At 41.9% G+C, this 15,799-nt stretch overlaps 1 protein-coding gene across 6 annotated transcripts in view; it reads right to left on the bottom strand.

The window, feature by feature from the left end:
• Positions 1–370: 370 nt before the first annotated feature.
• PROX1 (prospero homeobox 1) overlaps positions 371–15,799 on the bottom strand; it is a 54,881-nt gene continuing 39,452 nt past the window's right edge. For 4 of the 6 annotated variants that reach the window (XM_045583128.1, XM_036441963.2, XM_045583127.1 and 1 more), the window contains exon 5: positions 371–6,024. In XM_045583128.1, coding sequence (XP_045439084.1) covers positions 5,836–6,024 — 189 coding nt within the window. In that variant the 3' untranslated portion in view covers positions 371–5,835. Of the gene's footprint in view, positions 6,025–14,828; positions 15,003–15,799 lie in introns of those variants that run through there. The other 2 variants (XM_036441964.2, XM_045583130.1) reach the window with 2 other exon arrangements.

The raw sequence follows: 15,799 nt of genomic DNA, 5'->3' as shown, positions 1-15,799 counted from the left end.
TAATGCAATTGCCATCTTGTGACTTTTAAGAACATCTCTCTTTATTCTTTGAATCATGAGACATTAGCAATTGAATTGAATTTTTGGCTCACATTGTTCTGAGCCAAAGCTGCTGTTGTTTTTAAATGCTGCGGGCTAAAGTTAAGTCCGCGAGAAGAGGTCTTGGAGAGACATCTAGCCGGTTTCTACAAGTGTAAAGGAAAAGAAATTCACAGGAGCCCGAAGTGTTGATGTGGGGCTTGTATAATGAAGAACTGCAATATAAGAGAACATCCAGAATCGATCTTACAGCCACAGCTGGCCTCTTGTCCTCTGATTCCACACAGGTCCAAAAGGGAAAAGCACATGTTTTAACAAAATCAGACGGCACTGAGCTTGTAATGTATATTTTATTTTGCACAAGCTTGCATATATACTGCACATACATTCAGTTTAAGAGAAGATGGAAGGCACACAAGGCAATTGGACTACTGTATCCTTTAAGTGGTACAAAGAAAAAGGTAAAAGTTTGGAGAGTATACAAAAGCTTAAAACACACAAAGGAAACCCCCCCTCCCCCCAACAACTGTTTATCTCCTGTTTTTAAAATTTAGTAGCTGCCAAACTAAATTTTTTACTTTTACTTTAAAATCAATTGTCTACTGCACCTTTTTTTATTTTCTTTTTAATATGGACAGGGAGTCTCATTTTTAAAAAATCATATTAATTAATATTACAGTACATCCTTGGTAATACAAAAATTGTACACCTTCATCAAATAAATTAGGATAAATTAAACCAATAAATTATGCAAAGTCTTCAGAACAACAGACAACAACAAAATCCACAATTGAAATTGCCTCTAGCTAAAAAAAAAATAATAATAATAATTGACTTTATCAGTTCAGTTATTGTTCTATATTCAAATCAAAGGATCTTTTATTACAAAAAAAGAGCTTAATAATGCTATTTACAACATATTGCTAAATAATATAAAGGCAGTGTTTTGTCACGGTTTATACTATATACATATGAGAAATGGCTGGGACAGTATCGGGAAAGCCGCAACCTTTGATTCTTCCAGGTAGTGCTGAGACCAACCCCAAACACATGTGTTTCTCTAATTCTCATTTTGAAGTGGCAATATACAATTTTAAAGTACTTCCCCCCCTGCTGTGGAGGATCACAATATTTTAAAAATACAGAATGAATACTTTTTTCACCAAAGAAGGCCAGTCCGTTTCCCTTTTCTGCTCATGTTTGTGCATTTGGGGGAGGGTGTCAGATTTGAAAAGACTCAAAGACCAAATGCTTCCAGATTCTGTTATATTCTTAGAAGGATAATTATAAGAAGATGCAAAGGTTGAATGCCAGTTTTGTTCCCAGCTCTGACTAGGAGCATTTCAGCTTTAGTTTCAGGGATGGTGTACAACCAACAGGTCTACAGAAAACAAAGCTGTGTTTCCTTCCACGTAACATTTAAGTGCAATACAGCCACTGCTTACTCCTACCCAACCAGTTACATTCTCTTAAGGGGAGCTTTTGGAAAACAGTGCTTCTTGTAATTTGCAAACATAGAGTTTGTACCAGAAGGAAACATTGTACTAGTCACACCAATGAATATTCTATAATATACATGGCAAAGGATTCGCTGTGTCCTCACATGTACACTGCTTCTTTCAGGGGAGTCTATAAATCGCTTTTTCTTTGATGAATTTGATAGTTCCTGGGGGTCATTCTCTTTTCAAAGCCCCCAAATGTTCAGCTTTATGACTTCATATTAGACTGCATGTGTGTGTGTATGTGTGTGTGTAGGGGAGGGGTTACTTACTATATGTCTTCATGTACATAGAAAATAAATTTCATAAATTTACAGAAATGGCGTCACCCTTGCCCTTGACATCTGATGAAAGAGACTGTTATCTTTTAAAAGTAGAGAGCAGGATTTTCAAGAATGCTTTCAACTGTCTATACAAGTCGTTGTAGTGTTCGTAATAAATTCAACAGATGTTGTGAGAATGTAGTTATTTATTAAAATCTCATGTCTTATGTAACAACAGCATGAGGTTAAATATTTACATTGCTTTATAAAAGTTCCCCTCTTGCTTTAGTGTTTTTGTTTTGCCTTTTTTTTATGTTTTGCTTTTAAAATTCTTAAAAATGATAGTCACCCACATCCGTAGCACATCAACAGAGATTCTCAAACATAAAACACTTTAATTAAATAATACTCGGAGGCACAAAGCAAACTTCAGGAAAATGTGGGTGAGCGTTTCCTTAAATAATTACTACATTCTACCAGCTTCCACATTGTTTTACCACTTAATGAGAAACATCCTCATCAAACAGCCAGAGATACAGTAAGAATTAAATGTTTTGTTGATGCAAATAGAACGTTCTTTTCACAAACCATAACAAATGTCTAAAATAGGTCCTTAAATCTAGATAGGAAAAGGTAAGCTTTCCACTTCACACGCATATATATTTATATATGTATATATGTATATTTTACATGTGTGTATGTGTGCATGTATGTGTTCTTATGTTCACACATCTACACACACATATATAGCACATGGTATGAAATATTGCTTCTATACTACTTTTCATTAGGCTAAGAAAACACAAGATTTGCACCACAGTTACAAAAAATTGGCTTCTACAAGAATTTTCAAAACTCGAATGCTGCTCAAACAATTGAGGAAAAAATAATTTGCGGTATCAAACTGTTCTAAAAATTCTCTTCTTCAAAAACGTATTCTCCCGCTTTGTTTTAAAAAGACACAAAATATGCATAGCTATCAACGTTATGTCAAACAGCCAGGAAAAAAATCTAGTGTTTATTGCAGCTGTAGTAATTGGAAATAAAGTAAAAAAGATGAAATCGAAAGCCACAGAAGGCACAAGAACAATTGTACTTATGGGGGAAAAACTGGTATTTTGAAGGATTTTTAAAAATCCCCCCGCTGGTGCATTTTAGGTCTAGGCACAGACTATAACCTCAAGTGTAAATGCAAAAATAATTTAGCAGAAAACAAGTGCTAATGTGGTATTTCAACATGGACTTCAGACTTTTGTTTTCTATGCAAACTGTCCCTCGTCCTTTGCTCTCCCACCATAGAAAGTTCACTTTCTCCCAAGTAACTAATTTTCACTTATTGAGAGTTGAGCTAGAGTTGAAAGATTGTGGTTTGAAAAATCAAAACTATTAAATAGGAGTTTTGACAGACAGGTTTTTGCCATTTTCCAATGCACTTGGAGGCACAAGATTCTACGACTGTAAAGGGGAGGAGGGAGGTGGAAATCACCTAAAAGTGTAGGGATCCAATTCTCCTTTCAAAACAATGAGGTGAGATTATCCTCATGCTGCAATTTCTACTCCGAAATAATTTCTGTGCCTCAGTGAACTCTGAGCGGATATCGGTGTTGATAAGCGCATTGACATTTGGTTGTGAACATACCCTTTTACTTGATTTGGCTAGTTCCATTAGAAAGGCGGGGGAGAATACTACAAAAAAACCAATTCTGGAATCAATACTGAACTTGCCCCAGCTCCAGAAGATTCTAGCAATCTGACTACATAGGTGAATACCCTGCGGTTTTGCCTTTTATCTTGCAAATGGCAATGCCTTATTGACATGAATTCCCTGGAACAGCCAAGAAGACCCAGCCCAGCGGTGTCTGACCTGAACAGTGCAAGTGACACTCTTTCACAGGAAACAAGGCAAAAGAGCGTGACTGAGGGTTGACAATGCTTCCCTACTTTGTGCTGATTGGATTTGTTGTTGTTGGGTTTTGGTTTGCATTTTATTCCAAATTAATGATCACCTGAACATTTTTTCCCCTCCCCCAGAGCAAGCTGGGATGAGGACAAATGGGAACTGATGGCTCTGGGTGCCTTGTGGAGGGAGAGCGAGCTGGGTGGTGTGCTCAGCTGTGGGTGGTGCTCCAGCCCATGTCCCTGCAGGCTGTCCACCCCGGGAACGTGGCTCAGTCCCCTCCATGGTTCAGGCCGACATAGGACTGGGCTGTTTCATTTAAAGTCAGCAGGTTTTAAGGCTCTGTGCTGACAGTAACTGCCTTCAGACATTCCTGTCCATCAGCAGAATTTATAAACGATGCTAAATTACAACGTTTGGGTCAGCTAGTTAGTCACATGGGTCAACCTGCATTCTCCAAAGTAAAATGCATTTTTATAAAAATGGAGGGTAAATTGGTATTTATGTTCCGTATTATCTAAATACCAGGCTTGTTACTGTGTCATTTTTGGAGGTGTGTATCAAATGACCTAAGGGGAGGAAAGGTTCTGGAAAAAAACACACCAAAAAACACCAAGACCAAAAAAAAAAGAATTACTGAATGAACAAAGAATTCTTACTGCATCTGCACACAGAACCCATCTAACAAAACAAGTGTGAATGCCACACAAATTTTTAAGAGCAAGTATGGAACATTGCATGCTTTTGAAAAACTGGGGGGGATAAAAAAGGAGGGGTGGAGGGAGAAAGAAGAAGAGAACCATGGAAGAAAGCATAAAATAGCAGCTAGCTTTCTTATGTGTGCTGAAATTGTGTCTCTGAGCCAACCCCCAAACTTTGCCATGCTCTCCACTCTTCTCACATTTTGGTCAATATTAGCTCCTTAATTAGAAGGGACTTTATCCATTGCTCTGAAATGCTATACCTAAAATGAAGACACAATTAATGACACAGTCACCACTTTGCCTATCCATCAGGGTAGTGCGGAATTGTACATGAAAACAGATAATTCTCATCTGGGATCCTCTCAGGAGGTGAAGAGAAAGTCATCTAACGGCTGTCAAGCAGTGTAGGCAGAAATGTTATGGTCACATTGGGACGTCCTTTATTCCTTACTATAGAAAGGTATTCAAAAAATAGTATTTTTTTGGGGGGGGGGAGTGTTAAATGTTATACAGAAATAATAATTCTCTTAAGCATATGAACAAAGTTAAGCAAAGAATAAGTGTGAAACTTATGTGCTTTTTAATATCTGAAGCAAGATAAATAGAAAGTATAAGTTATAAGGGCTTTTTCTTTATGAAGAATGATACATACCCACTTACTCTGGAGAGGAACCTATGGTAAAATTTAGAGAGGATCACGGGTGAATTTCCAGTCTCATCTTAAGAGTCAGTTTGGTGCAAAACTGTTTGCCTCCTTAAGAAATGGGTACTAGTTTGGGGTGTTTGCCATTTCTCTTAGGAAAGACTTGACAGTAGTGATTATTTTTCTTTTCTAAGTTTGGCCTTTTGCAATACTTTTGAGAAGTCAGCTGCTCATCTGCCATTGGCTTTTGATTTGGTTTTTAAAAAACAAAAAACAAAAACATGTCATCAAAAGCTACTGAGTTCAAACCAAACAATAGATTGAAGTTCATGAAGTGGTTTCATTGAGTTTTCCGACCTTCTTAGCAGAAAAAACTAGAAACATACGCTGTAGAATTGCTGTGTCATGAGTTTCCCTCCGCCAACCGCCATTTACAATTAAGCATCAGCCAAGCAGAAGCACCGCTAACCAGTGCCCTTCCATGTTAATGTAGACTTTACACGTGTCAACACTCCTCTTTTCCCTGAAAATTAACCATATTTTAAGTCTCCCAAAGTTAAGGGCCTTGGGCAAAAGTAAATGGAAGGCAGAAGAAAAATAGCCATCCCCTTGCGGTGGAAAAACAAAAGAAAATGAGAGGAAGATGATGAAGAGGAATTACCAGCTGATTTCATAACCTATCCATGCCTCCCAGACACATACATATGAAATCAAAATCTAGACACGTATAACTTGGACATCCAAAGGGGACTGCTACTATTCATACATTCGAAAAGAGTTGTTGAAATTTCTACTCATGAAGCAGCTCTTGTAGGCAGTTCGGAGATTTGAAAATCTCAGGGACTTCACTGTCCAGCTTGCAGATGACCTTGTATATGGCCTTCTTCCAGGAAGGATCAACATCTTTGCCTGCAATAATGGCATTGAAAAACTCCCGTAATGTGATCTGCGCAACTTCCAGGAATCTCTCCGGAACCTGCTGATACAAGGAGACAATGGCATTAATAAAGTTTTCAGTTTCAAGTCTCCAGTTCTTCAAAGGAAACAGAGCTAAGTTCTTTCTTTCAGAAGGGGGCTTACATGGCACCTGCATTTTCTAAAAATGGCCGGCCTCTCTTATGCAAAGGCGTTATATATAGTAGCATTGTAATGGGGGTTGACAGCTTTGTAGAGGTTTAGGAAGAGACTTGTGCCAAGGATGCATGCCGACCTGTTGAAAAGCTAGGATTCCATTGCGAATGTTAGGGTAGGACAAGGGGACACACTGTTGGGATTCCTCACTTCATTAAGTAGGTGTGTTCTAGAAGCAAGTCTCCTACCCGTCTTTCAGAATGTGATCGGGTTTCCTTTTGATTTCCGTTATAAAAAACAAAATATGTTCTCATAAGAAGAATAATAAATAATTGGCCTTGGATATAAAATGAACCCAGCTCTAGCCAGTTAGGTTCAGTGGATAGAGCATCAGCCTGAGGACTAAAGGGTCCCAGGTTCAATTCCTGCCAAGGGCACATGCCTGAGTTACAGGCTCAATCCCCAGTAGGAGATGTGCAGGAGGCAGCCGATCAATGATTCTCTCTCATCATTGATGTTTCTATCTCTGTCTCCCTCTCCCTTCCTCTCTTAAATCAATAAATCAATATATATATATATATATATATATATATATATATATATATATATATACACACACACACACACACACACACACACACACACACCCAAGAAAACCAAAATCTCTGTTGCATGCCTATTTGCCTATGTCAGAGGATTGGTTCAAATGCTAACTTGTCCATTAAAATGCTATCAAGTACTATCAAGTAATATACATACAAAAAGAAGTAAGATAATAACATTAACGCTGAGTCCCAAAATATAAAGTTTGTAATGAATCCTAAAAATTATACATCAGAAAATACTTTACCTTGAGATTAGAATTATTCCATAAGAGACTAGTTCATGAAGGTGATAAAAATAATAAAAACTAACATTTTTGGAGTGCTCATTATGTGTCGAGCACCGTGTTATGAAATGAATGCGAATTATGTCAGTCAGTTCCCCAACATCTTTATGTGTTGTTATTATACCCATTTTATGGTGAGAAAACTGAGGCTCACTGAGATCAAGAGAATTGTTCCAAGTCATTATACTCCAAGGCAAACATTCTCCAAATATTCTTTGTAGAATCCCTAATTTTTAATCATTTCTTTCACAGCAGTTAGTGTGTGTGTGCGTGTGTGTGCGTGTGTGTATATATATATATATATATATATATATATATATATATATATATATATATGATGTAGTGTGTGAGTGTATGTGTCCTGTGAGCTTAAGTGTGTTTTTTTTAATAGTCTGACTAGTCTATCTAGGGAAAGGAGTTGCTATTGATGCACTTAGTATTCTAAAGCATGGCCTATCTCTCCCTACACCAAGATAATGGATTCACAGAATCTTCCCAGGAACTCATAATTTTCCAAGTATACACTGACACTCAGTCGATCTCTGTTAGTGGGGCCCTTCTGCATTCCTAATGTTTTATTTTTACAGTTAAGAGCAAACGTATGAGGGAGTCAGTGCCCTGTGGTTGTACATGTAGACAGATCTGTCTACACAAGTAAGAGGTGAAAGATTTTCATCTCAGTTCAGACATGCCACTTAACAAAGGAAGGGACGTAATGTCCTGTTGAACATATTTGATCCTTTTCTCTCCATCTTTCCCAATTTGGGCAGTGGACATTTCTGTAATTGATAGGAACTGTTAAAGAAAACTAGTAGGATAACCATTTTTAAACATTTCAAATTGGATAAAGAAGTTCAGTGCCTCCAATGGTATGTCACTTGTCCTTTGACAGAAACTTAATACTTTCCCAGAGGGTGGAAATAGGGCCCCAGCTAGGGCTGATCTACAAAAAGTGAGAATTTTGAGTAGCTCCTTCCAAAGACACACACACTGGCCAATATCTCTCGGACAGTTCCCAACGCTTCCTGGAAAACAATTAAGACACAACCTTGTCCCCCATCAATGGGCAAACCCCATCCACCCCAATGGCCATTCCCTGGTGAGAAGTCATCTGGATTTTCTACAGAACTTTGGTATTTTCCCCTCAAATCTCTTGCATATACTAGTACATGAGTATTGGTGGGACAGGAGGGGCCAAGAGGAGAGATTACACTCCCACTCACCTTATACTAAGTAAAAAGTCATTAAGCAGTTTTGCTGAGTACTCTCCCTTCTTCCCCCAAAGATAATCCTTCCCATTTGATCAGATGGGCATTACTGAGAGAGGGAATCTGGCTGGAGGACAGTTAGGCAGCGCAGCTATCCACTCTAACTACTTGATTTGGGAGCTGTTAGCCAAATGCTGCAGAAACATAATCATAGGCATTTATTAAAATAAACATTTCAAGAAGTGTGATTTTACTGGCCATTGGCAACAGAGCCGTGACGAAGATCTGTGTTCCTTGAACACAAGGGATTGCACATGCATGGACTGCAGAGAGCTGTGATTGGAGAAGGTATAGCAGCTGCTTCAGGGGAGGGCAGAGAAGGCTGGAAGCCCCGCCCACTCCCAGAACTCCACAGGGGGTCTGAGGAGCCAGGGCCAAGGGGTCAGGGGCACTGTTTAAGAGGAAGGAGATATATTTACAATAGCCTCAGCACTGGAGGAGGGAGGGAGGAGTAGTTCTAAGGTTTGCCTAAGAACAAATCAAAGTAACTTCTTTGGGGGGGTGCCTCCATCTTACTGTTCTTATCATTTGCCATGCTTGTTGATTGTTTTCAGGGCTTTTATCCTATGGTAAACACACACACACACACACACACACACACACACACACACACATATATATATATATATATATATATATATATATATATATATATATATATATATATATATATTTTGGTAGTATTCTTGGGCTGTCCTTTAACACCTTTTGCGTCTATCCTGATGTTACTTAACTTTTTGCCTACTTATATCTAGTTGTAATGAATTTATCATAAGATGTCTTTAGAAAAAAGAGCCATGGTTTCTGTTCCGCACATCCCCCACAATGCTTAGCAGTGCTCTTTTAAAAGTCTTTGATAAATAGTTCATAATGGGATCTTGCCTTCTGCTTTACCCCATATTGCTTTAGCATCGCACTTAACCTTCCTGCTCCATACTTAAGGAACTTGTAAAATAAGATGGAACTTAAAGAGTTGGAACAGATCTCAGAAATCATCATTTCACAGATGAAGAAACTGTGAGCCGAAGAAATTATGCAATTAGGGGATTCATGCAAAATAAGTTGTGCAGGTTTCTTTCCATTAAACCATGTTGGTTCTTTTTAATGCATTTTTGTTATTGCTACTTATTTGAGGCATCAAAACCTTGACAAACTGTGGAGCTATGCTAGAGAAAACCCATGGAAGAGTTGGTAACTTAAAATAAATGGGAATGGTACCAAAGACACCAGGAGGGAGCTTCAGTTTGGGGTTTCTGTTTGGGAAGGGATGAAATGGTTTGCTAGTTTAGTGTCTGCTTTGAGACAATACTCATAAAATGAATTGGGCTAGATGACATAAAGTGATAATGAGATCTATTAATACTAGAGCAATTAATCTTTTTTTTTTTTTTTTTTTTTTTTGGTGGCTCCAGAGAGGTAAACTGATGGGTAGCAACTGATCTTCCAAAAGAGTGGGAGGGAATTTCACCTACTTCTGGGGTAGGAATATCACCCATTAATAAAAGAGACCCTTCCCTCTCCAATAGAAAATTCTCCCAATTCCATTTAACAGAGTAAGTTGGTCAGGGGGTTACTTTCTGATGTTTTTGGGGGTACCTGAGAATTCAGAGAACGACAGTGTCCGTATTTTTCTGTACCTCTTCACACCTAATGGATTTCCAATCGCTAATAAACATCTGCAGAAAATCCCTTAGTGACAAGTAATCCCTTATCTAGGTTTCTTTTAATAGAACCCAACAATGTGCAGAATGAACCCTAGAGTATCTCCTCAGCATCAGGTGGCAACAGTCAATCAAGCCCCAGGAATGCAAGACAATGCAGGCTGCTGGGAGGGGGGAGGGAAGGCCATGCCTTTGGACATGCCACAGGGGAAAAACAAAAGGCTTCCAAAGTCTCTGGCTGGGACTCGGAGGCTATTGTGGGAGCTGCTGAGATGAGTGTTCTTCAGGAGAGGAGAGTGGAAACTTTGCTCTGATAAAAGGCATCCTAATATAGGAACCTCACCCCACATGGTCCTGCTTTCTCCTTGCCTTGATATTCGGAGGAGAATAATATCGCCGTGAGGTACTTGAAGGCACTCAAAAATGTGAAGGGGCTGGCTAGCAGCATCCACCAATTCCATCACAATTGTTTGTACTTGAGTCTCCTCACAGCAAAAGAGGGCCCCGTGGTCTTTGATGAAATGGGGAAAATGGGAAGATGTTTTCAAGTCTTCTCAGTCAGTGGCAGGGTTATGTGCATGGCCACACACACACACACACACACACACACACCACCCACACACATACCCCCCCCCACACACACACAGGTGTACATGTACACACGGTGTGTTGGGTGGGTGGTTTTTTTGCACCTCTTCTGTTTCTTTTCTTTCTTTTTTCTTTCTTTTTTCTTTCTTTCTTTTTTTTTTCTTTTTTATCAGAATGAGTGGCAAAGACACATTTCCCCCCTGTCTTCCTCCTCTTCCCAGTTGCTTTACCTTCAAGGATGATTTGTTTTATTAAACTGACTGTCCCCAGCCTCTGCAGTACATAATAAAAGCCTGACATAGCAGGCTGCCTGCCTTCTGTGTCCTGCAGACACTCATCATAAGTGTCAGGACATACCAAGGTTAGCGGTCACTGAAAGTGTGCTCGCTGGCCCAAACCTTGCCAGACGCTCTTGGCAGCTGAATGAATGTCACAGAGAATAGAAAGGGGATTAGAAAGGTTAAAAAGAAGACAGCCTCTCCTATTTTCTGGACAGGGAAGCTGATTTTTCACACCTTTGAAACATCCACCAGTTCATCCATCGGCCCCTTGCGGGGGACCTAAACCTTGCCCCTTCACCACTCCCCATAGGGACCTGTCTCTCCTCAGTCCCTTAAAAAAACGGTCCACTGGCCCCATTTCATCAGTAAAATGATCTTTGCTGAAATGGACAGAAAACAAACCAGGCATAGAAAGACCTTTCTCCCCAGCCCGATGGCTCCAAGAGCTTGTCTAGCTTATCAATATATGGCCATCGAATCAAAGGAGATCATCTTTTCAAGATCATCTTTTAAACTATTGTTTTTCTCTCGAACTTACCTGACTGGGCAAATGGGAAAGGAAACCTCTGTATGGGCGGGAGCGGCTAACTGATGGGGAAGTAAAATGCTGGCCAGTATCGGGGTGAATTAGTTTGTGTGTGGATTTTCTTTCTTCCTCCTCCTCCGTTTTTTTTTTTTTAATACTATAAAAGGGCAATAAAATGCTGACTGTCAGAAGACAATGTCAAGGAGAAAAGGGTACTGGTATTTTGGATACTCTTCACTGCTCGCCTTGGAGAGAGAGTTATTCTTGTCACAAACCCTTTTGTCTGCATCTGCTGACTGCTTGCCTGTAGCCAGCAGCATACTTTAACTGTTTTGTCACCTCCTAACATCACATGCATCAGCTGTTGGGCTTTTGTTACGGGTATTGTAGACTAATCCGCTGTGGCTGTTCTACTGTGCAGTAAATAAAACAGAAACGGGCTTCTCCGACAATTCTGCATGAATATTTCAGACGGCTCTACAACTTCGATTCACAAAACCAAATAAATAAATAACTCCCCGCAGCGCCCACCCTCTCCCCCCAGCCTGGACCCACACACAGAAACAAAACCCCTCCAACCAGACCCAGATGCCTCCAAGTCCCCCCGGCATTGAAGGCCCTGACTTGAGCCTTCAAGCAATTGTTTCAGGGAAGTTGAAAGAACAGTGCTCTGGAAACTTCCACACCCTGCCATTCATGTGCATCCTGAGCGTTAAACACAGCTAATGCTGAACACGGGGTAAACGGCTGTGAAAATCTGGGAGCCCCTTTTCAAAACCCTTGGGCTTTCAGGGGGGCTGGGTTGCGGGGGGGGGGGGGGGGAGCCTAATGCCATCAGAAATCTATAGTTGGGAGTTCCCCGTCAGACGTCAGACTGCCTTTATTGTTTCCATGGGCATTTTCTTCCCTTCCGATCACCTGCCAGGGGTCAGAGGAAGATGCTCGTGCCCCCAGTTCATCCCGAGAGGCTTTCCAGGTGTCTCCCCTGTGCAGGAGCACGAAAGGAGAAGGACACCCTGGGGCTGGGTTTTTCAAAGGGAGTTCACACCAGGAACCCTCAGAGGGCATACATAATGCAGTGATCACACCCACCCAAGGAGGCATTTTGCTGGGTGACTTCTAAGCGTCCTTGCAGAAGTTAAAAGAGAGAAAGGGCACGTGCCCGGGGATGCGTGCGCACACCCACGTGAGGATCCTTCCAGGGGAGACAAAGTTGAAGTGCTTCCCCGAGCATTCATTCACCCTGGTGCGCACATGATTCCGCTAAGCAAACGCTCCCGTCCCTGCTGTTTGTTAAGTCAATATTGATCAAGGAGAGACACATCTCCTGCGGGAGGGGAGGAGGGGGGAAGGTGTCACGCCAAGCTGGGGACCTTTCTGCAGACAGAGTGAACGTACATGGATAAACTCTGGTCAGATGGGCTAGTAAGTCCTCACCGAGATCATCAGGTGAAAAGGAAAGAGCAGATGCGTTATGGCCGCTCCCCTCCACGGTCTCGCTCTCCCTGAATCCTCCTGCCAAAGGCAGAGGAGAGAACGCACGGAGCTATGAACTATGGGTACAGGATGCTGCTCCTCAGGGTCTCCCTCCGCAGCCGTGCGTGCATATACCCTGAGTGTGCAGCCGGGGACCCACGGGCCCCTTTTCGGAAGGGGAGAGATGGTACAGGATGCTATCAGAGACGAATCGGGGGATTGTGTCCCAAGGCCCTCTCATTACGGGGAAAGCAAGCATGACTGTGCTCTGGGAAGCAGAAACCACGCTCCGAGCCTAAGGCAGTGGTTTGCACCTTTAAAAAAGAGCCCGACTCCTGGGAGGCATCCCGCTGTGATTAATAACTGTGCGCAGAGCAGCGTTCTGAGAGGTGCTCTGAGGAGGTTCGCTTGGCTGGTTTTATTGGCCCGGCCAACAAGTTGAGAAAAGTTGCTCTGTGTTCCCAGAGTTTTATTTCGGTCATCTCGCACGATTGTGACTTGAAGCCCTGTCAAGAGCTGAATGAGCATGGTGCTTCCCAGGGAAGGCCAGCTTTAAAACCATCTCTGGAGATTAGGTTTTGTGTCTGAAACACGGAGCACTGCTGGCCAAGAGCGAGGTGTGATATTTGGGGCGCCCATCCAAGGGCGACACAGCGCTTGTATCTTATGAGGACGCTCGCACATACTGAGGGAAGGACTGGCAATGTCCACAGACGCCCCCAACCACTGAGGTTCAGACTCAAGTCTCTTTCATCCTGATGCTTAGGCCGTATTCAGGTGTCGGGGGACCTTACCGGGTCAGGCCCATGCCGTTTTAGGCCTCTGAGGAGGCTCGCTTCCTAGTTCTGTGTTTGCTCCTTAACTATGTGAGGAGCAAAATGCTTTTAGGAAGTCGCTCGAGTTCAAGGCTATCTTTAAAAAAACAACAACACAAAACAGAACAACAACAAAAAAGAACCATCAAAAAAAAAAAAAAAAAGCCACGTTTCTTCCGTCTAAGCAAAGGAACACATGGCAATAACAGTCTGTATCATTGTTTTTATAAACCTTCAAAAGAACAATGTTCTGTTGAGCGAAATTCAGTAGCATTCTGTAAACATTAATTTAAGGAAATCAATAGACCCAGTGAGCTAAAGCCATATTGCAAGATAAACTGGCCAGAGTGCCACTTTATCAAATAGATTTTCGTTTTCTCAGCTAGATAAAGACAGTTTCAAAACGGCGCAAACGTGTTGCAACCAAGGTTTGAGAAGTATGTGGCCTTCAAACAGGCTGCTTGTTCCTGCTACAAAGCTGGATAAACAGACTTTAAAAATGATAAGATGGCTCGGCATTGATTCGGCTCTCCATTTTTACAGATGGATTTCTTGGTTGTCTCACAGGAAAAGAACAAAAAAAAACACACAAAAAAACCAAAACACAAAAAACCATGCATACAGAATAGCAAACCAGACGTGGGAGAAGGAAGGGGTTAAATTGTCTTGAGAAAGGGAGCTCTGGGGGCCTTGGTGGATGCCCGACTTTAAAAAAAAAGAAAGGAAGAAAGAAATCTTTATTCATGCTGACCTGATGGGCAACAGGCCTTCTTGCCAAAACCCAAAAGCCAAACTCTCTCGTGGGTTGGGGATCAGAGGTTTCAGCTGGTGGAAGCTGCTCCCAGTCTGTGTGCCCATGCAATGTCATGTTAATGTGCGAGGGGTGGGGGCGGGGAAGTCAGCCTCAGGAAAGGCTGGGGAAGGATGAGAGCAAGCCCCACACAACAGCTCCCACGTTTCCCCCCACCAGACTGAAAGGGCTGCTGGGATAATTAGAAAAAGTGGCAAAAGGAAAGCAGGTTGCTCCTTCTGCCCCCACACTGCAGGGACCTACAGGCGCATGTATGTTCCCAAGTTAGGCCACCTGACACCCCCCCCCCATTCCCCTCCCCCGCCCTCATTAATGCCGGCAGAGTAGCAACCAGCCAGGGCCCACTGGAGGGAACGCAGTAAAAAGAATGAACATTCGCATGGAAACTGCAAGGAGGAGGGAGGGTAAGGGTCTACCTTGGGTGGACGGTGGGACTCCATGTGAGAGCACCACAGGAAGTGGACTCTGGCCTGTGTGTGGGCCGTGGAGGCGCGCCTGGCCATCCCCACGTGTGCCCTGAGTGCTTTCTTTGTTTCCTCACCTGAATTTGCGTCTTTGTCTTTAGGAGTGGCTATTTTAAAAATACAGAATCTGCAAGAGATTTGTACACCTTTTAAAAAAAAACAAAAACTGTTGATAACACGTCTCGATAAAAACACCATAGATTACCAACCATGTGCTAGAGTTGAGCACTTTGACTAATGGTGACTTGCGGGGAATGTAAAAGAATGTCTTATCGTCTTCTGCTCTACCTGTTAATAATTTGTGTGTATTCATTTTACACTATGTAAACATTCCACTGGCGGCTCTGCGTATAGACACCTCTCCGTGGCCCCTGAGGAGAAGGAACTGGCATGCGGGGAACAGAAAGACAATTGTTATAATAAAGTCTGTGAGGCCGACCAGAGTATTGTGTGGGGCTGAGCGCTGGTCAATGGATATGCTTAACGCGGCTAGTTCATTTGCTCATGCCTGGAAGTCTTGGGGTTATGTATGTCAGGAAACTCAATGATTATCCTGTTGTTTGTTGTCATGGAGGAAGTTTTCCGTCTTTCTCAAACTCTGCGCATGTTTGAAAGAGTGACTCCGAGTTTAAACAACAGTGAAACAAACAAAATAAAACCAAAATCAGAAGGAAAGCATCAAACACTAAAATGGAATACTTTCTCCGGAGATACTTTTACTCCTCTGAGGTACTACAAAGACACGTCTCGATCTTGAAAACAATTGGAAACTCCCTGCTGGGGTTACGTGTCTAGAGGGGCTGTTCAGGTTAGAGCAGGACCCAGACTATTCAGTCGAAGAATCATAGCTTTGGAACTTCAGAAGCAGAAAGGATCTCAAAGGGCACATGCTCGACTCGAGAGA

This window comes from Pipistrellus kuhlii, unplaced genomic scaffold, assembly GCF_014108245.1.
Source record: "Pipistrellus kuhlii isolate mPipKuh1 unplaced genomic scaffold, mPipKuh1.p scaffold_m20_p_18, whole genome shotgun sequence".
NCBI classification, from domain to species: Eukaryota; Metazoa; Chordata; class Mammalia; order Chiroptera; family Vespertilionidae; genus Pipistrellus; species Pipistrellus kuhlii.
The sequence above is the reverse complement of the archived record's forward strand: the minus strand, read 5'-3'. Positions and strand labels throughout refer to the sequence as shown.